Source organism: Daphnia pulex, chromosome 5 (assembly GCF_021134715.1).
Source record: "Daphnia pulex isolate KAP4 chromosome 5, ASM2113471v1".
In the NCBI taxonomy this organism is placed as follows: Eukaryota; Metazoa; Arthropoda; class Branchiopoda; order Diplostraca; family Daphniidae; genus Daphnia; species Daphnia pulex.
This window is the reverse complement of record NC_060021.1, coordinates 8,727,056-8,747,155: the sequence shown is the minus strand read 5'-3', so window position 1 is coordinate 8,747,155 and position 20,100 is coordinate 8,727,056. Positions and strand designations below refer to the sequence as shown.

Below are 20,100 nucleotides of genomic sequence, written 5' to 3'. Positions count from 1 at the left end.
GATTATGGGGTCTGGTCCCCCCACTTTTTTTCTATGTACTCTGCGCGCGTGAATTATTTTTGGGGGAAGATGTGAAGTTTGGGAAACTCTCGAGCAACGCAACTTTTTTATGATCATTTTCTAACGCGTCCGATTTTTTTTTAACGCCGTCCCGGACGCTCATTTTTGGTTTCTTTCGTTTTTTTTTTTATCGAGGAAATATTTAGGTTGGGGATATTACACGCCCAAGTTATTAGGTTGTTGAAGCTTTCCGTGTCGTATTACGTGATGAAAGAGACCCCCGGACGAGGGAAAAAGAAAAAGAAGCCAGACCAGAACCCTGGGCGTGGTTGTTGTTTGGTCTTTCCATTACAATGATTGGCTTTGTTGACTCTTTCCTTATACGTGTAGTATAGTCGCTCCCCCCCAATTCTTTTAATATGGCTGTAGTGTATAGATAGAAAGAGACATTCAGAGTGGTCATACACGGTGTCAAAAGAGAAGGAATCAAGTCGGGCAAAAGAAACAGGGGCGGTCTAAACAATTATGGCGCAGTAACTGTACCGTGCCCGGGCCCGGCCCCCCGTGTTTAGATGGATAGATTGTACTAACAAGGTATTCAATACTACTCTTCTGGCTAAACCGTAGGTTGCCTAACTTGCCTATCCATCTGGTGTTGTAAATAGTGAAAGACTCGTTTTTCTCTATCTTATATACACACATATATACTCGTGCTTTGTACACATCGATCCGTTGCCCTTCAGTGCTGGTTTCCCGGCTGGATGAAGAGATATGTGTGCTGGGAAGAGGAGCAAGACCCTTCGCTGCTGCTACTAGACCCTTTTTTTTTTCTTCCTGGTGTACGATGAACTATAATCAACGGGGCTCGACTTTGGCGGGTGGGTGAGATAGAGCAGATCTTTCAACTTGGGGATTGATTTATATCTCGGACAAACGTGAGTCTCATCTCTCTCTCTTTCTCTCTCTCTCGTTCTGCTCACTCCAGCATCGGCAAAGGATTTTCGGGTCAAAAAAAAAAGGAGAGGAAAAAGAGAATGGGAGCAGGATTGATCAAGGTTTTAGATCCTCCCTACCTATCCTCTTTCTCTGCTCAGGAACCATGTCTAGTGTATAAGATACAGACAACTACGGGGAATTGGATTGCGGGCTACGATATGACCAACCCACAGCATTCAAGAGGGGATTGAATAAGGATCTGGTTCGTTAGCGTCCACAGGCGCAAAGCATCTGGCTCCCCTGCAAAGTCAGAGAGAGAGAATGACTGAGACCTTTATTTACCGTGTAATGCGCAGCAAATGCTCGGCCAGACATTGTAGCATAGCGAGTAGTAAACCGCACGCCATTTAGCTTCTAAAATTCCCTTTTTGATGTATTTCAACCGGAGAAGATTCTCTTCTTCTTCTTCTTCTTTTTGACATGTACTGACTATGTCATTTTTTGGCGCAAAATTGGTCGCACGGTTCGCTCATGCTTCTTTTCTTTGGCGGTAAGAACGTGATCCTCTTGAATTCCTGGCAGCATCATTCCGTGTTCTTTGAAGTGTTTCACCTCTTTGGGTGGCATTTGAACTGGATGTCATATATACGTGCACGACGCTTACACTGCACATTCAAATGTGTCCATTGGCAGTTTGGCTACGTTCTATTTGCTTTGATCTCGGACGAATTTTCCACTATAAACACTGACGCCTACTTTCCCGCCGAGTGCGTGCGGGAGCAGCCGAGGAGGGAATTACGCGAGTAAATATCAATAGACAAAAAAAAAGGGTCACAGCCGAAAGAGAGAGAGTCAGTCAATACTAGAGGACGACATGTACAGCAGATTCGTTCTCTCTGCTCTCTGGTGCGTGTTGCGCACCATTGTCCTGCCCGACTGTATAATATCGCCACTCGGCATTTCGTCACTTTGCTGCCGTTGGCACATCCGACTGTCTCTGTCATCAGTCACTTGGGCCAGAGGAAGTCGATTCCTGTAACTGTTACATTATGCATTTCGTTTATCTCTACAGGCCGACTGACTGAATTGCGGGCCACGATTGATGATCTTGTTTTTTGGCCACATTTGAGACTTTGGCTGAAACTCAACAGGAATTCCTGTTTGAAAAAAAAAATAATAGTCTCAGGTAAAGTGCTGGAAAGGAGAGTCGTGACTTGACGGTCCTTGATTTTCCCGGTTGAATTGGCAAGTTGATGAGGCAAGTGGCACATTTGAGCCGGGAAAAAAACTTTGGATATTTCTGCGCCGTCGACCTGCCAGGGAAGCTTTTCAATCAACCTTGGCACACGCGACGTCGATGATTGTACGCCTTTTACGGTTGCAATCAGCAGCGAAGCCGAGCTTCTAATACGAGTCGTTTCATCGACGCTTGGATGAATCTCAATAATGAGCCGTGGCCGAAAGTGCGCTGCTGCTGCTGCTCTTTCCTATCGACGTCTATAGCAGTGCCACTATACCTTTAGCGCCACTTCTGCGACTACCAACCGACGCTGGGAGATCTACTGCTGGTCGCCCAATTTCCTTTTCTCGCCTCGATGGCTCCGCTCAACTTTCTAAACTACAAGCGTACACACACACACACAGACCGACCGACCGACAGACAGTCGAGTTTGAAAGCTTCACAGCGCCCAAGTATAGACTGTGTACAGTGTACAAGTTGTGTGTGTGCGCGACGTCGTAGTAGATATCCCCTGGGCGAACACGAACCCTGGGCAAAAGACGGCCCGGGGAAATGACCACCAGGAAAAACGGCAAACTGCGCTGGCATTTGCATGGATGTAAAATCCTGTTACGGTAATAACATCGCCCGATAAAGTTGCGTCTATAGATGTTGCCAGTTTGAACGCGTGATGACCGCACAGAGAACAATATACTGCGGCCACTAAGCTCAACTCTCAACTTGTTATTACTATTTGAATGTGTGTAGAGTAGTAGTAGTCCCAAAACTTTTGCGGGGAGAGATGTGTACGGGATATGGACATCGGGATTCCGTCAAAGTTACATATCGAATTACTGAGCTACTCCCGCATTCTCCCTGCGGGACACACACACAGAGAGTTGCTGCGCTGGGATTTATTTCCGATGTAATCGTATCGATGTTTCTCTTTTTTTTTTTCCTTTCTAGAATTGTAGGACCCGCATATTTTTAGCGTGTTTGCACGCGACTTATTTGGCCTGTTAAATTGAGAGTCCATCGGGGCCGATGACTTTGATATGCGGATGAAAAGGAGTGGGGGGAGTAGCCGAAGTGATGAAATTGAGAATCGATTTTTTTCCTCCCGAACTATACTAGATCCAACGCGCTCTACTACTATCTACACAGATTCAATAGAAAAGCGAAATTTTGTTTCGTTGTAAAATTGACTTACCCATAAAACGGACCTCCTTCTTTCGGCGGAAACTGCGTCTCAAATACTTTGCCATTTTCTCTGATCGCTCAATGATTTCGTCCTTTTATTTTCCTTATTCTTCTTCTTCCTTCTTCGTTCGTTTCCCTCCGCTTTCCCTCCGCTGCTGCGTTATGTATATTCGCTTCTTTTTTTTTGGTGTATAGTTTGCCGAGCGGGAGGCTTACTGGAGGCGGCAACTCTTCTCACAATGTCGTCTCTTCCTATTTGTTTCTTCTTCTTCTTCTTCTTCTTCTTGTGTTTTTGTTTTCGCGTATAGGCAAAGAGGAGAGAGTTGTGTGTGTGTTTTCCCCCCCCTCTTCTTTTTTGTGTTGTTGCGTGTCGTCCGGCTGTTCTCACTCAATCGATGTGCAGTTGCAATTGACAGCTATAGTTCTCCTCTTCCACCAACAAACACCACGCGCGCACAAACACACACTCTCCACCCTTGGACAGGAGATCGAAGGGCTTGATTTCCTCGGGTCCCGTTATGTGCGTGCGGCTTGTTCCTACAAAACGAAATAACCAATAAAACAAAGCAACAACAACAAGAAAAAAAGAGCCCAGCGGCGGATCTTTTTCGACATGCAAACGCTAGATTGTGTAGACATGGGCACATTATAGATTGAGGGTTATCAGGTCCGTTTGTTCGTGCAAAATTATTTGTTTTTTGTTCTGCACCGGCCCGTTTGATTCGCGGAAATGATCAAATGTTTTGAGAAAATGGGGCCGGTCAATTAGGAGGAATGATTGGATTGATTAACAAGATGCGCATCGCTTAGTTATTGACTTACCAGCGCCTTAGTCGCGTTGTTATTGGGTCGTTGAGATGTCGGGAGCGTGCGACGGGAGCCGGCGGTCTCGACACGGTGCGGAAGGCGAATGAAGAGCCTCACCGTCGTCATCGTCGTCTCCCACTTTTCTCTTTCGCTCCTTCCGCGCCTTCATGGCTGGCTGAATTCAACCCTCCCACCCACCCACCTCCTCCTCCTACTCCTACTCCGTATACAAGAGTAGTCGGGAGAAAGTAGGATCCCCACCATACAGGAGAAGCTCTTTCATCCCAATCCATTTGGCCGAGGCTCCTCTTTCTGCTCACTTCTCCTTGTGTATGTGTGTGTGCGTGTGTGTGTGTGTGTGTACACACACACGGAGGCGACACTGTTTAACGCAGACGCCCGGCGTCGAGCCAACAACGCACATACTACACACACAGACACTTAAAAATCGCGTACACCAGCACAGTCTATATAATATATATCGGAGCGTCTATAGCTCTTCTCGCGTGACGCGTGGGAAATTGGTTATTTCTTATGGGGGCGGACCACGAGCGCGCGCCTTCGAATAATTTCGCGTTGACTCGCTACTTTATAATTATCTTTTATTTTATTTTCTCCTTTTGGGTTTCGGTGTGGAAAATGGGAGACGCCAATTGCAAGTCCTTGCGCACTACATTTGTTAGCGGGGGCAAGGTAATCAACAAGCCAAAATAAATTGTTTGGGCGTGGTTTACGATTGGAATAAACCAAAACAATTTTTTGGGCACGTTTGGAATTTTGAGTCCCCCCCCCCCTTATTTCCACAAGCGATTGACCGACCTGGCGTGGGCCAGCGGAATGTAACACAATAATAATAACGCCTGAGTGATTTGTATACAAGGGCCTTATGTGTTTGTTTGTTTTTCAAAAGGGGCCAAGTTGCGCGTCGTGATTGAAACGTCAGTCGACAGATGGCGTAGGTCGTTGGCATGTTGTGTAAAAATGATGACAGCCAAAATGGTAAGGGGACAAGATGCGTCCGTGATTTGGAGAGATCCTAACATATCACGAGATTAGAGAAGGGAATTGGAACGTCGTCGTCGTCGTCGTCGTGTTTGGAATCGTTTCGGGTTCCGCGGGGCGCCGGAATGCTTCCGAAAAGTAAATAACTCGGCTGATGATGATCCTTAATAATATCATTCGACGTTCAGTATAAGACAGACAGACGGATTTATCGTATGTCATGGAGTGCTTGGCAGTCTCAGTTTTTGTCTCTCGTCTCATCGTTCAGCTTTTCCATGGAAAAACAAGTTAACTTATTTTCCGCTCCGATTATTAATTCGGCTGCCGCGTTTTTTTAATAAATACCCAATGTTCCGCCGGGGGAGTCGCCGTCTCCGGCCCATGTGGGCGTCTAAAAAAATCAAGAACTTGAATCACGTAACTTGGGAGAACTATATTGCGTTGTGTCCCACAAAACACGGAGTGGGCGTCAACCGATGCGGTAAAGGCAAAGAAGACGACACACACACACACACAAAATAACGTTTATGTAATCCGATGTGGTCGTTGGATTTTTTTTTTTCTTTTTTTTTTTTTCTTCCGGTTTTTCCGCTCTGTAAACGCGACGGCCCATTTTTCCCGAGTCGCAGCCGCGAGTATTTCCTTCCTTTTTGTTGTGGTTGATCGAGAGGATCTAGAGCCCCGTTCGTGTCTGCCTTTTCACTGGACTAGTTCCAGCCGTCAGTTGCTCGCAGTTAGTCTGTGCGGAATTCCACCACTTATTGCTGGATATTCGTACTATGTATCCAAGACCCCGCCATCCGTTTCAATCGATAAAATTAAGCGGCCAAAAATAGCCAGCGAGAGAAATGAACTTTCTGTGACAAATTGGGAACAGAAGAGAAACTAAATTTGTCTTTCCCTTCCCTATTAGTTGTCTTGATCGTTTCAATAATGATGCGACGACAAAAAGAAAAAAAGAAAAAGGAAAAAAAAAACATCAATCCCAAAATGTTTGGCTAGACTCACGCTATACAACACGCCATTATGTAGCCGAGCTTTTATGTGTGCTGCACACAGTCTATTATATCTAGTCATCCATATCTAACGGCTCCCCATCTCTCATTCGTTCTCTCTTTATCCCAAAAACGAAACTAAGTTAGCGTTCCCAAACGTGCTGTTAAGTTGTTATTTCCCTCTTGTCTCGAATCTTCCCTTCTTTTTTTCCTATGTTTTCCTACGCCCCTTTTCTTCTTCTTTTTTTATTATTTTTTTCTTCTTTTTTTTTTGGTCTGGGTTGATCCTGGAGCAACAGCGCCGCCATCGCCCACTGGACTAATATTTCCTTGTTACTTCTTTCTTCTTCTTCTTCTTCTTGCGTCTGGTCATGCCGACCGGGGGAAGAAAAAAAGAAAGAAGAAGATATCAAAACATATTATTTGGCAACCAACCTTTCCTATAATGTACTACTTCTTTGCAACAGACTTGTTTGACTTTTATAGTATGTGGGCAATCTCTTATTTTATTTGATTTCTTTTTTTGGTTTTTTGTTGCTTCCATAAAAACCAACAAAGTTGTGGAAGTATTACGGGAGCATAGGGTGCACAGCAATAGCTGTACTGTACGTATAATTCAAAGTGCATTGTGTATGGACGTATATCATGACTATTTCTGGGCACGTCGTCATGGCATCTGTTCGCAGGAACTTCGTCTAATAAAAAAAGGGAAAACTTGATTTTTAAAGAATAAGGTTGAGATAAGGCTGCTGCCCCACCTCTCGCCTGTGTCAATCAATTCCCACTGCCTACGTCTTGGGGTTGTTGTGGTTGTTGTGGTTGTTGTTGGTGTTCTCGGGTTTCCTAACGGAGCGCGTGATACGGTTGTGTCCACAGTCGAGAAGGGACGACACACAACCCAGCAATTCATTAAATTCCTCTCTGACGCTCGCGCGCGCGTGTGTGTGTGTTTATGTGTGTGCACCAGCCCACCAGGGCGCAGAAGAAGAGAAACCCTTCACTTGCCCTTGCCCTTGGTTACTCGTGTAACCAATAGTCACAGAGACACAATAACACACGGCCGATCGAACCCCCTCACCACCAGAGGAGCAAATCGAATGTGACCTGAACGGTCTCTGCTATTTTATTCTCTTCTCCAGGGCATAGGCGATCATCGAGTGATTTAGAGATGAACATCATCATCTCCCCCAAAAGATGCGCATTCGAGTTGAGAATCATTCGATTGAAATTGAACGATATACGATATAACTGGCGAAGATGAAAGGGGAAAGAAAAGGGAGAGAATCTTGAAGTAATGCAATCAAAAAAGAGAGTAGTAGTATGGCGCCTGCCATTTCCGATTCCCCTTAAAAAGATTTCTAAATACTCTCGGCGGCCTTTTTTTTTTCCCCCCAATAAAAATATTATTATTATTAAGATTGAATCTGCCCTCGGGCTCTTTCAATGCCTTTTATCCACTCTCCCTTTCTCGGTAGACAAAGTCAATGGCCTAATTTGTTCCTACAAGGTTCAATTCACGTCGGCCGTGCCGTCAATGTCAAAGTTTGCCCAATATAATGAGTGGGACGGCGGTAAAGAAAAAAGAAAAAGCTGAGAGTTGTAATGTCTTTTTATGGAAACTCACCTTGATTGTTGTCGCTCACACGGTCGTGCCGTGCGTCGCTTTTCGTCTCAAATCTCCTTGACATGTTGTCGAGACATCTAACACGATTCCCACCCAAGTCTTCTTCTTCTTCTTCTTCCCCCGTCTTTTTATTTTCAAATTCGGATGAATGGACACAGTGTGTAGGGTGGGCGGCGGGTTATTGTTTAATCAAAGGGACTAGGAGAGAATTATCGGTAATCATCTAAATGCAAATGAAGTCGACGGGCATCCACTAAATAATGGAAGAACATTATCGGAGTGCATGTAATTAGTCCATTAACAAGATGGGGAGGAATAATTCGCCGTGGGACCGCCTGCTTCATTTCAAAGCTTTTAAAAGGTGGGCGGAACCCCGTTAAATGATGTACGTAACACACACACACACACAGAGGGAAAAGGAAGATATGTACAGGCCGGGCATAGAATCAATATGGTCCCAATTCCAAATACTGCAAGGACAATACCAGAGATCTGGGAAGAAAACGTCTAGGGGAACACACATATCTGCCATAATGTGAGATGGCACGCGCCCGTCCAATGTCGAGATAGAATTTTGAAAAGGAATTGCCTATTCGGCTCGTTTCGACCTGGAAGAAAAAAAAAGAAGAGCAAACATCAGGGGCATCCATCTGGAATCAAGAAAAAGGGAAGAAGGACATTTCACATGGCTGATGGAAGCGATGTGTACACATATCGATTGGTGATACGTGATCAATGAACTGCTGCTGCACAAAATGGAAGAAGGTCAAAAGACTTTGACACACACACACACAAGACCTCTCAATTTCTTGCAAAGGCAAATCTAGTTAAGACTATCTATCTATATATGTATATGTCTGGAAAGTATAGTGTACATGCATCAGTTCCCCGCTGCCAGTTAGTTTCTTATTTTCCAGTGTGCGTCTTGCCTTAGCTCCTGCCAGTGTGCATATGATATCGTTTCCTTGACAACCGTGTTGTGTCGTATTCTATCCCGTTCGACTCTCTTCCCCATCCAGTCCCGCGAGTCCAGTCCCGCTTTTCAACCTTCTGAGCAGATCCAATCGGACACTTGTGCGTATCATTTTAGTGGGAGGGAGGGGCCCTCGACCGATCCTACTCGCCCTCGCCCATCCAGTTCCATAAATATGACCGGATCATTTCCTCGCGGGTCATGGAATTTGATATCTATTAAGCGGACATCTCCCTCGCTATTACGTATTCACTAGATATAACCCCCCACGAGAGGTGCATCTCGCCGAGGCTATATCATTTCCGAGTGTGACTACGCATGGATTGGATCATCAGTTTTCCTTTTTTTTCTTTTTTGTTGAGTTGTACGGGCAAATTTGATTCGATTTTTATAGCTCGGGACACTGGTTACTCTTTTTTAACACGTATTATAATAGTCTTTGTCCCGTTGTTTGGCTGTTTGGACGTGTAATAATAACTGCCAAAGCAAGATGACGAAACGGTGGAGCAATTTCCTATTGAACCCGCCCCTTATTCCTTTCTGACGACGTACGGTGGGCATAATAAGAAAAGGGGTTTCTCATTTCACCAGACGAAGAAAAGGAGCCACTGATCGATCGCCTTGTTCCTCCACACACAAATTCGTTATGGGGACTCTACTACTACACGTAGAGCAGCTACTACATGTGTAGAGAGATGTTGGAGGGCATATGGGGTGGGTGGCAGTCGCCAAGGTGTCGTACATCCAACCGGGGCGCGGACGGGGGGTTATCGATCAATGTTTGAGAAGGAAACAGCACAGTAATAAAAATGTCGTCACATCATGGCCCAGTCCGCCATCTCCCGAGATGGCCACTGAATCGACCGTCCATCTCTATAATGAAATAGTTCATCTCTTTTGTTTATAATGATGTCGAGCAACGTTTATACAACGGGGCGGCTAATTGGCTCCAGTTGTTTTGATTTTCTTTTTTTAAATTCAGATTTGGATTTTTTTTTTCCATGTTGGTTTTTATTATTTCACTCGTTTGCCGTCGCTTCGCTGGCGTTGCAGGGCAATAAAACAAGGACGAAATTGCATCACCATCATCATTATCATCCCTGCGTGTGTGTGTGTGTCTTATACTGTGATGACGTCGTCACCGGACCGGGAAATCAAATCAGTTGGGGCGCGGCGTGTAGCGGGCGGGCGCTGAAGCGCTGAAATCGTCAGCAATGGGATTTCCTTTGCCCGTGACACTCTGGGGACCGACAAACTCTTCTTTTCTCTCCCCCCTCTTCCTCTTCCGTATATGTACACAGAGCGCGGGACGGGTTATATAGAGTTTCCCTAGCAGCGCTATTACTTCTTCTTCTTCTTCTTTTTTTCTTTTTTAGATATATCTGCATTTTCTTCTTCCTCTTTTAGCGGAGGGAAAAATACAAAAAGTCAATAGGAAGTGAAGGCGCTGTCTTTAGGTGTGCACAGCCGCTAGTGAGAGAGAGAGAGAGAGAGTCGAGTTTAGCACTAAAGGAAATGCTAATATCGAAGATGAGGTTACTAATCGCATTGGCCAACGCCCTTTTTTGATGAGCCCTTTTGTATTTTCCTGAACGTATGTTGATCAACCAAAGTGAAACAGCCTATAAGATATGTATTTATAGATGTATATATTCTGAACATATCAACCAAAACCCAAATACGAAACATGGACAATGAAGATCTGAGACATTCAAAATAATAAAACAAGATTTACAAAGAGAAACTACATCGTCAATGCAAACTATTTAAAAGTCAAACCAAAAACAAAGGTTTTTATTTCTTTTAGCTGCGATTTTCTTTTTTTTTCTCCCTAGTTTCGTTCTTCGTAGTTTTGTAATTGGATCTCTCGGCAAGTTGATGTCGTCTGGCATTTGTGTGTTTGTTTGTTTCGGTAATAGAATAGAATGACAATGTATGTAGCGGCAGCAGCCTGTGTAGCGTATAGCGTGATGCAAGGTGCGCTGGTGGGTCACATCATCCCAGGTCGGATGTAAGTCTCTCAATGGATGTGATGATACTCTGGTCCTGTTATGAACAAGAAGAACGATTCATTAGATTGGACCTCTGAAAACTTTTTTGACTTGAGTGGAGGCCTAGCAGTAAATGATATATGACATCAGCCGAACGTTACAAAATTGTTACAGCGGAAAAACTTGGGTGTTTTGAAAGGTTGGAGAAACTTGTAACGTGCGTCGTTTTCAGCCATGTTTTTTTTCTTCCTCGAACTCTTCCTCCTTTTTGTTTTGTATTCCCGACCTTTCCCCTTGCATCATAAACTTCCCCCTTTTCAGTATTAGTTTGTCTCGCGATCAAGTGGACAGGTGCATTTCTCTGCTGTCTGTTAGTTTTGTCATACGTGAAAACTGGACGTGAATTATAGTGATTACAGAACTGACTTTTTGGTTTTACAGGAAACGGCGCGTTTAGACGAGCGTGCCAATCGGGATCGGATTTCGCTTAGGATCAATTTCATTATCGGTAAGTCGCGATTCGTTAAATTATTATTCAATAAGCCCCCAAGTCCCCTCCCAAGATGAGAGGATTCCAGTAGACTGAAGTGAAAACTCCCCCCTTCACCCCACCCGATCGGGCAATGTAATAAATAATAGACAACCATAGAAATAGAAACGATATCCCGCCGCCCTAGTCTAGATAATAACGCCCCTATAATTTTACCTGTGAAATCTATATTGAGCCGAGAGGGGTGGGTAGGCGCTTCCAGTTACCCAAATGCCAATTATTACAACTAGTAGTAAACAATGGAGGAGAAGAGCTGGGACAGAAAGGTAGTAGAGACGGATGGAATGACTCGTTATTATATTATGGATGTGTGTGTGTACCTGGAGGCAAACTTGGAGGAAGGTCTCCATGGTGACGACTCCGTCGTGGTTCAGATCGAGCTTCTGCATTTGTTGACGAGGTTGAATTTCATGGAAATGGAGAACGGAAACCGCAATTATATAAGAGCCTCTTGCGTCGGGCATAAATCATTAGGCGGGGTTAAGCACAGGTTGAGTTACAACATCATCAAGACTGTACACGAGTGATGGGATGGGATGTTGCTTGTCAAAAAATGGTATTGATTGGATTTACGACCTGGAAGACTTTGTCAGTCTGCTGGTTGATGAGCTGATCCACCTGGACGGAGCTGGTCGGTTGCTGCGACAATGACGAGGGTTGTTGCTGTTGTTGTGGCAACTTCCTCATTGACGGGTTACCTATACACAGTCCACGTGTGCAGACAAAAGAGACATTTTTTTTTTTTTTGTTTTATTATTATTTCACGTAGACGAAATTGTTTTTTTGTATGTTTTGTTTTGTTTTCCTATTGAGCGACCGAGGATTTTGCTGATGGCGCTGATGGTTTCTTGCGTGTTTCTTTTATCAGTCGCGCTCATCTAGATTCAAGGCACGCTCCGATTCCTCCTTGCCATATATATTTTGAAACTAGACGAAATATTTGTCTAAGCGCTGGGTTTTTGTTACCCAGGAAACTGGAGAGGGACGACGGTATCGAAGTTGACGTCATGCTCCTCTCCGCCCGGATAAAGAGCAAGTGCTACTACACAGAGAGAGAGAGTTGACAAGTAGCTCCTTTTTTTTCTCTTCTTCTTCTTCCCCCGATCGGATTTGTAACTAGACGACACACTTCACCTGCTCTCTACGCTCAATCAATAGACTAGTCTAGCCTATATATACGCAGGGCTAATCACATGAGATTGCCAACTTTTTGTTCGTTATCCCCTTTTCCATATTTTCAGGGACTTTCGTACGCCAATACTTTACAAGGGAAATGGTGAAGTAGTTGAGTTATTTTTTTTTTTTTTTAAAGCAGTATTTAAAATCAACTTATTTACGAATCGAATAATCTGCGGGGAGAAAAGGGAAGGAAAACTCTTGGGCGGCCTCGTCTATTATGCAGGGGCGCATCTCGACGATAAATTGCATTTCCATGTCATATTCATTTCATTGATCAATCATTTTATTTTTAAGAAGACGGAGGAGAAGAAGAAGAAGAAGGTACTGCATAGCTTTAGAAACGGGTGTGTACACAGACTGGGAGGGAGATAGTATAGGCACAATATCTGGGCCTGTTTGACTGGAATGATTGCTTTTTCCTCCTCATTCCGATCGGTTGAATTCGTCTAATATTTTCCAGAGTAAGCGAGACTACTCTACTCTATCCGCGGGAATATACAAGTTTGATTTGAATCTTTCTCCATCCCATTTGAAACACGTCAAACACGCTTTTGTTAGCTATTCAAAAGACGACGACAGAAAACCAAATGGGAAAAAATCAAAACTTTCGGAGGGCTCAAAACTGAATAATTGAATATGTTTGACTTAATTTTTTTTTTAAGCAAAACTTTTTCTCCTGAAAGCAAACAAAGTCAAAGTTGACATCTTTTTCTTATTTTTATTCCCTACAATGTCGGAAGAGTCCTGCGTCCTAAGTTAGTGTCTTTGGTTTAAAAAAGAACAACTCCAGTCAATTGGAAAGTACATTCGAATACGGTGTGCATCTTTTGTAGTAATAAACTTGATTGACGTCAGCTCTGACGGCCATCAACTTAAATATTACGTGTGTGCTTGCGTAAGGTTGGCTCGAAAGAGGAGCAACTAACATCATCGTGATGGCGAAACTCTTTTGTGCGTCGGTTTGTGGCGAGTTTTGTCGAGAGGTTCTGATCTATTCCATCAGCACGTCTCTCTCTCTCTCCCGATGTGAAAGCCAAGTTGACAAAAGAAACTCGGAAGACCGGATAAGTCGCACGTAACACTAAACTTGATGGTAATAAGGCAACGCGGTGGGTGCGTCCGCATTTGGGTTGATGGAAATATACCTTGATTGCGACCTCCCATTCGATAGGCGGCCAAGATGACGTCACGGATCTCTGACCGGTGGATGACACCGTCGCCGTCCGAGTCGTACAGCGTGAAGACCCTGTTTGATTCGTTTAAATCCCCACCCAGAAAACAAAAATAAATTGTTTTATTCATTTCTTTAATTTGTTTTAGAAAGTGTGGGGTATAGGAGTGGAGTCTGTTAAACGTTATTTATTCGGAGCAATTTCATTTGGCTTGTGTGTGGGGATCGAGAGGATTTAAAGTAGAAGAGACAAACGTACCATCGAAGTTTATCGGCCAGGGAGCCGCGGGACAGGGCTGATATCGCCAACACCATCTCCTGCGCCAGACGGCAAAAGAATTTATTATTATTATTATTTTTTTTTTCAATTCAACCAGATAAACACGTGATTTTCATTCAATATTGCTAATTACGACTCAATTAACCGTCGAGATTTCTCCTTTTTTTCTATTTACGATGGCGTTTGCGATTTGTTTTTGGAACCCGATTGATTTCGTTTAGATTGCCCGTGTTGGGAGGACGGCCTTTTAGGAGCTTGTGATTGCATTGGCCGTATCATCAAAATAGTCGTGAGCTTTGACCAGGGCCGCTATAATACGAGCGGCCATTTCTTTTATTAGGTCCCGCCAGACGTTTGGGGACCGTGAGGGCCAACTGTTCATCATGTGGAAGGGTGCGAGTCGCGCATCAAATGTGACAAGAAAGACTTTATACTTGGACATAGATCTAAATTGCCATATCGTCGTTGGTGTGTGATGTGTGGGCCGCAATAACCCCCCGCAGACTCTTTTCCCCCCTTACTACTACCACTATATTAAATGCTGTTATTTGGTTTGTTTGTTTTGTTTCTTTCTTCCTCCTCCCCCGCGCCCGCAAGGAGGAAGTAAATAAAAGTGAGTCAAATGGCGGGTATTAAGTACATTATGAGCACAGGGTGGGGGGGGGGGATATTTATTTATAGAGGCCCCTTCCCTTGAAAGCAAAAAAAGGGGTAGCAAGTCCTTTAGCAGCTATAAAGAACGTGCGGTCAGTCAACATTACAAAGCTTATTATTAACGTCCAGCTGGGGGATTATTATAGGCCCCGAAAGTCCAGCCGGCCCATGCAGAGACTCTCTCTCTCTCACGGTGTGCTGTTGTAACAGCAGCAGCACAATGGAAGGAGAAGGGAAACCAATCAAAAAAACGAAAAAATAATAAAAAATAAAAAATAAAAGCTCATAACCTTCATCGTTGTCGTTGGTCGGTCGGTCGGTCTCCTTAGTCGAGCCAAGTAAGTTGACGCCCTGCCGCTATATTTTATAAATTATGGGCTGAAGGCAAGAAGGAGGAGGACATTACATGGTCTAGCTATATAGTATAAGACTATAGCAGCCAAGAAACAATAAAGAAGTCTGTGGGGTCGGGGAGCGCGTGTGTGGCTGATATGCTCAAAGTTGGCCATCGGAGACAACCAGCCAAGAGAGAAAAAAGCAAAACCCTGGGCGCGTATAGGGAAATGCTGTTGACCCGCAACAGCCGCCGCCGCCAAGTGTTGCTCGCACACACTCACATGGTGAAATGTGTGCGGTGCAAGAGTTTCTCTCTTTCCCATATGTGTAGTATCGGCGAGAGGAAAAAGCTAATGGAACCTATGAGAAAAGAGACGGCCTGTGTGTGTCTGTAGAAAGGAGACGGCGTTCTCCTTTTTTTCCCCATCTCTCTGCAATGTACCGTATATACCAGCACATCACGCACAGCCGATCAATAAGCGACGGCCGAGGAGGGGAAGAAGAAAAAAAGGGCGAATACAACACACACCCAGAAGAAAAAAAAAGAAATGAAAAGACGTGGGGAGTAGATATTGTGGGGCCGTGAATGTCTCACGTCTTTCATTAAAACGGCGTTTGAGTAAATATCCTCATCAGAAAGTGCTGCGAGCGGGGGTTTCGCAAGTTATTTCAGGCCCTTGATTTCATTTCGAAAGAAAGAAATAGTATCTGCCTGTCTGCTTTTTAATTGAATTCAATCATTCGAATTGAGGGAAAATCGATACTTTTGAACAAGACCGAAGAATTTGATGGCGGAATTGACGTCGCTGTGGGGTGGGGGGGAGCGGCGTTTTCTTTCAATCAAGTTATCGGGATCTTTGGGGTGTCGGATCTCCCCGTCGTGAGTTTTGCCACCTCTTCTTCTTCTTCTTCTTCTCAGCCCTTGTAATTGAGCTGCTTCCGTTCTTCTTCATTCAGGTCCCACCCACCCACGTGTTTGTTATCTAATTGGATGTCTGTCGACATGTCGACAACTTTTCCGTCGACAATTTGGTTTCCTTCCGTCTATGAGAGACACGCCCATCAAAGAAGCAGGTCCCTTATTCCTTCCATCATTTCGTTTTTATACAGCTCGTTAACACACACACAGAGTCGGTAGTAGTACCAGTCATATCGTTATCTTTCAACCTTTTCTTTTTTTCTCATATTTTCTGTCCTGTCCGTCCGACAATTCTTCATCGTCAACGCTGTCGTTATGTTACGAAAAAATGGGACCCAGTCGTCAACTAGATGGCCGGCAGCTCTCTGGCCAATTGGCACTTGTGCGTCGAATATAACAAGAAGTAAACACAAAGGTACGACTCTAAACACGGCGGATGTGACACACACAGTTACAAGAAAAACATTTGCCGCTGACATCATCACTATAACGACGTCGTCGAGCTGTTATATCAGCACCCGGCATTTTTGGCCACCCTCTTTACGTCTCCAAAAAAAATAGAAAAATGTTTTTATTTGATTCGTACCTCAAAGGTCAGGTAGCCCTTGCGTTGTGGGTCGAAAGCGTTGAACAAACAGGTGGCGTAGCTGGTACAGTCTGCAACCAAAGTGAAGGGGGGAGACAATTCAAACCGAAACAAAACAAGAGAGATGAAATGGTTATTGATGGATTGATGCCAAAAGAGGAACACTGCATATCAATTGGAAGGAGGGAGGAATAAAAGTCGGTGGCGGATGAGATTTATAGGGTCTAGAGTCAAGATGATTGAATCAAGCTAGGAAGAAGGGAAGAAGAAGGAGATTAAGCTTCAGGCTGTCGCATCTATAATGCCCGGATCTGTGCTCTGCTTCAATAATGTACCGGCGGGCGCAATACTTACAGCCCCCCCCCCCCCCCCGCTGGTACTAGAACTTACGTGCACTAGTGTGTATGTATATAGAGCAAAAAGGGGGTTCAATAACTTATTCATCGTGGCATAAAAGGAAGTAGAAAAGCGTCGCAAGGTGATTTTTTACTTTCCTCCTTTTTTCTTTATTCGTCTTTTTTTGTTGTTGTTGTTTTTCTTTTTCAAATAAAGAGACAGATTGAACGCGTGTATTGAATCTAAGGAGCTTATATGTAAGAGACGGAGACTCTCTCTACTGCACCTATTGGACCCCCCCGCCCAAGATCCGTCCAACGTATATTTACGATGACGGCCAGAATGTAGTACACCGTGTCTTACATTTATGATCTGTTTACTAAACAGTTTTTCTTTTTCTTTTCTTTTCATTTTGTATAGGTTTCCCATACTCTACGATAAGGAGGACATTTCCTAGAAGGGGGAAAAAAAATATGTAACTGTGGAGATGGACACCGAAGAAGGTATTATAATACCACATGCCTAGAGCATTGTATTTGCAACGTCTAAAGTCTTTCTTTTCTCTTTTCTTTTTCATGATGGGTATATTATATATATGTATGCATTATCTGCGAAAGTGTATGACAAGTAGTCGAGACGTCTATCTTCTACTAAATAATAGACACACTACAACAGACTGTGTTGTGTGCAGCAGCTTCTTTTCGCCGGATAAAGTCGAAAGACCCAGAGGAGGAGCTGCTAGAGTCTATAAGCCAGTCAGGAGAGAAAAGGGGGAAACGGGGGGATCTAATACTCCCGACGGGAGTTCCTTTTTTGATGGGATCTTGGCTTGGTGGGTGGATGTACCTTCAAAATAACAAAAAACAAAACCCCACTCAAAAACTCTCTAATAGTATATGTCTAAAGCTTAACATAATCTTTTGACTTTTTTCTCTTTTATTCCTGTATTTTCTGGCTGCTGTTTTTTTCGTTCGTTCGTTGACGTAACCAGTCACGTCGCTGGTGAGCACAAGAGGGTTTGTTATTTTGTTGTGCTCCTTTTCTGACGTGATTAGATTTCGTGCAACCCAAACGGGTGTCGGTCCCTCAAATGAAACACGTTTCTTTTTAAAAACAAAACAAACAAAAAGAGACGTGATTTTTATTGCGCCACATTGATCAAGGTCGTGGCTAAACTTTTTTCCACGTTCGACTTTTGTAATTCGGAGAGGGTCATAACATTAAGAGCTCATATAAGATCCCATCGTCCCAAGCACATTCCCTAAAAGATTACATATATCACCTTTGGTAGACCTTGTAATCTTCTTTATTTTTTCTTCCTACTACGACTGATTGAATTACGTCAATTGTATTGGACAGAGTACTGTACAAATAGGCCAGTGGTAGATTCTATAGTGGCCCTTTAACGGGGGGGTAGAGCTCTGACCGGGCCCCACACAAGTATATTAGATCGAGTGCCCAGTCGAGTGGTCATTCCAGCAGGGACCGGGTAGAAGAAAGAAAGAAAAAAGTGGTGGTGGGGGGCTATACATACAGTCGTCTTTAGGAGGGCCATCAGAAATAAAAGTGAAAAAAAAAAGAACCAAAAGGGAGGGAAGGAGGACTGGGGCGGGGGGTATAGAGCTAGCAGTCTATAACAACAGAGAAATATGTGGGCCGGGGGAAAATGTTGGAAGAAATAAAAGGCACACAAGCGAAGCCACTTACCGCCCAGCGGGTAATATTTGGTGAGGATGTATCGAAAGTGCTTCGGCTCGGCAGTTCCAAGGGGACATTCCTTTATCCAACACAATAACAGAGATTATTATAGAGTGTAGCTCGGAGACTGTCACCACCATCACCATCACCCCCAACCCACCCATGCCCAAGTTTTCTCAAATAGTTTTTTATTTTTATTTCTTTGACAACAAATTCGCAACGTTTCTTTTTTTTTTTCTGCAATTACGTTTGCCCCGTTCAAACTTAAAAAAGAGTCTAGACATAATAGTTTTGATCACGCTCAACTTCTCAATCTCCTCACGTCTAGGCAAACGAAATATATACATATATACAGGGCCCTATGTATAAGCTCAATGTGTGACGTTGGATCGATATTTCTTTTTTCTTTTTTTTTCTGGGAGGGTTGGGGGATGGCATGGGGGGTGGTTGAATCCCGATAAAACACACATGTAACATATCCGCTGAGAATAGGAAGAGAAACGAGTTTTTTACGCTATAGGTCACTTTTTTCTTTTGTCATTTGTCATAGTCTATGATGTAACAAAAGGGGTCCGTCTAGATATTGTCTATATAGATGTAACGGTTACTAGGCACGGTAGAAACTGTTGGGGTTGTTGTTATATTTACCTGCTTGAAGGCCCGGTAGAACTTTTTCAATTCCTCTTTGGTGAGTTGGGTGGCCCGGCAGAGCGCCTGTAGATTTTTGTCGGGTCTCTTGGGCCGTTCCAACGGGAAAGGCCGGCTCTCGTGGTGAACGCCTGAATTTTTGACGACGTGAAATGGTTTTGAACATTATAGAGATTGAAAAGAGAGCCTTGCATGTACAACGGTCGCGATTGTGGCGGACAGTTTTCACGGGAAATCTGGAATCAGGATCCCCCCTTCATTTGGTATTCGTATCGTTAGGCAATCACCCCGAATTAATTATGCTAATGTCAACAGTGCCGAAGCCAATTCACGAATTGAATAACAATTAACTTTAGGTAGAGAGTGGATGGTTGCTAGAAATGATTGGGTGGTCTTTTACCTGAAAAATGGACTTGTTTGAGGGTGCGGCAGAGAAACTGCCGGACGCCGCCAAAGGATCGGACGACGGGATTGTTGTTGGTTGTCCGTGTGGCGATTGAGGAAACGTCGACGTCGTAGGGATAAGGTGCCACGCACTGGCCGGAAGACACGGTGCAAGCCGATGATAAATCATCGTGCAAGTTGCTTCCAGCCCCGGCTGTCGCATAAGCCATATTGGCCCTGCCCAGGAAAAATTCAAACTAATCCAAAACAAAAACAAAACAAAACCGCGTTTAGATTTCAAACACACCCACACAGACGCATACACCCGAAATGAGGGCGAATATTCCCAGTCACAAATGGAGAAATCAAGACATGTTTGGTGTTTTGTTTTCGTCCTGCACCGCCGACAACTAAAGAAAAACGCACGATTTTTGGGTGGGTGGTTGGTTGGTTGTGTGTTTGGTGGTGCGGGAGAAGGACGAGATCCTTGACGGACTAGAGTCGGAGCGTGACTGCCAACATACTCCTCCCGAAAAACCTCGCCTCCTCTCTGCCGACTGTACACTACTACTCACTAGCAATGTCTAGTAGTAGTAGTAGTAGTAGTAGTAG

At 44.1% G+C, this 20,100-nt stretch overlaps 2 protein-coding genes and 1 long non-coding RNA gene across 3 annotated transcripts in view; 1 reads left to right on the top strand and 2 right to left on the bottom strand.

The window, feature by feature from the left end:
• The window catches only part of LOC124194266 (Kv channel-interacting protein 1-like), a 12,533-nt gene extending 8,213 nt beyond the window's left edge, over positions 1-4,320 (bottom strand). Inside the window, exons 1-2 of the mRNA XM_046588375.1 lie at positions 4,178-4,320; positions 3,366-3,892 (exon numbers count right to left, since the gene is read on the bottom strand). Of these exons, the coding sequence (XP_046444331.1) occupies positions 3,366-3,420 (55 nt within the window). The 5' untranslated portion in view covers positions 3,421-3,892; positions 4,178-4,320. The remainder of the gene's footprint in view (positions 1-3,365; positions 3,893-4,177) is intronic.
• Positions 1-17,434, top strand: part of LOC124194270 — a 24,458-nt gene extending 7,024 nt beyond the window's left edge. Inside the window, exons 2-3 of the long non-coding RNA XR_006874692.1 lie at positions 11,189-11,255; positions 17,179-17,434. This is a non-coding gene — a long non-coding RNA (uncharacterized LOC124194270). The remainder of the gene's footprint in view (positions 1-11,188; positions 11,256-17,178) is intronic.
• LOC124194264 (calcium-binding protein NCS-1-like) lies at positions 10,389-20,100 on the bottom strand. Its single transcript, XM_046588373.1, has 9 exons — positions 19,505-20,100; positions 19,105-19,235; positions 18,466-18,535; positions 16,423-16,493; positions 13,907-13,965; positions 13,622-13,722; positions 11,874-11,995; positions 11,618-11,680; positions 10,389-10,802 (listed from the first exon to the last, which is right to left on the bottom strand). Exons 1-9 carry the CDS (start codon positions 19,716-19,718, stop codon positions 10,752-10,754), a joined length of 882 nt encoding a protein of 293 aa, XP_046444329.1. The 5' UTR covers positions 19,719-20,100; the 3' UTR covers positions 10,389-10,751.

What these genes read in the sequence shown, in the direction of transcription:
- LOC124194264 (XM_046588373.1), bottom strand. Translation starts at nt 19,718, where the DNA reads ATGGCTTATGCGACAGCCGGGGCTGGAAGCAACTTGCACGATGATTTA. An exon ending in AGACTGACAAAGTCTTCCAG is followed by an intron (nt 11,681 to 11,873) that starts GTCGTAAATCCA and finishes CAACAAATGCAG; the next exon opens with AAGCTCGATCTGAACCACGA. An exon ending in TCCTCCAAGTTTGCCTCCAG is followed by an intron (nt 10,803 to 11,617) that starts GTACACACACAC and finishes TGTTCATAACAG; the next exon opens with GACCAGAGTATCATCACATC.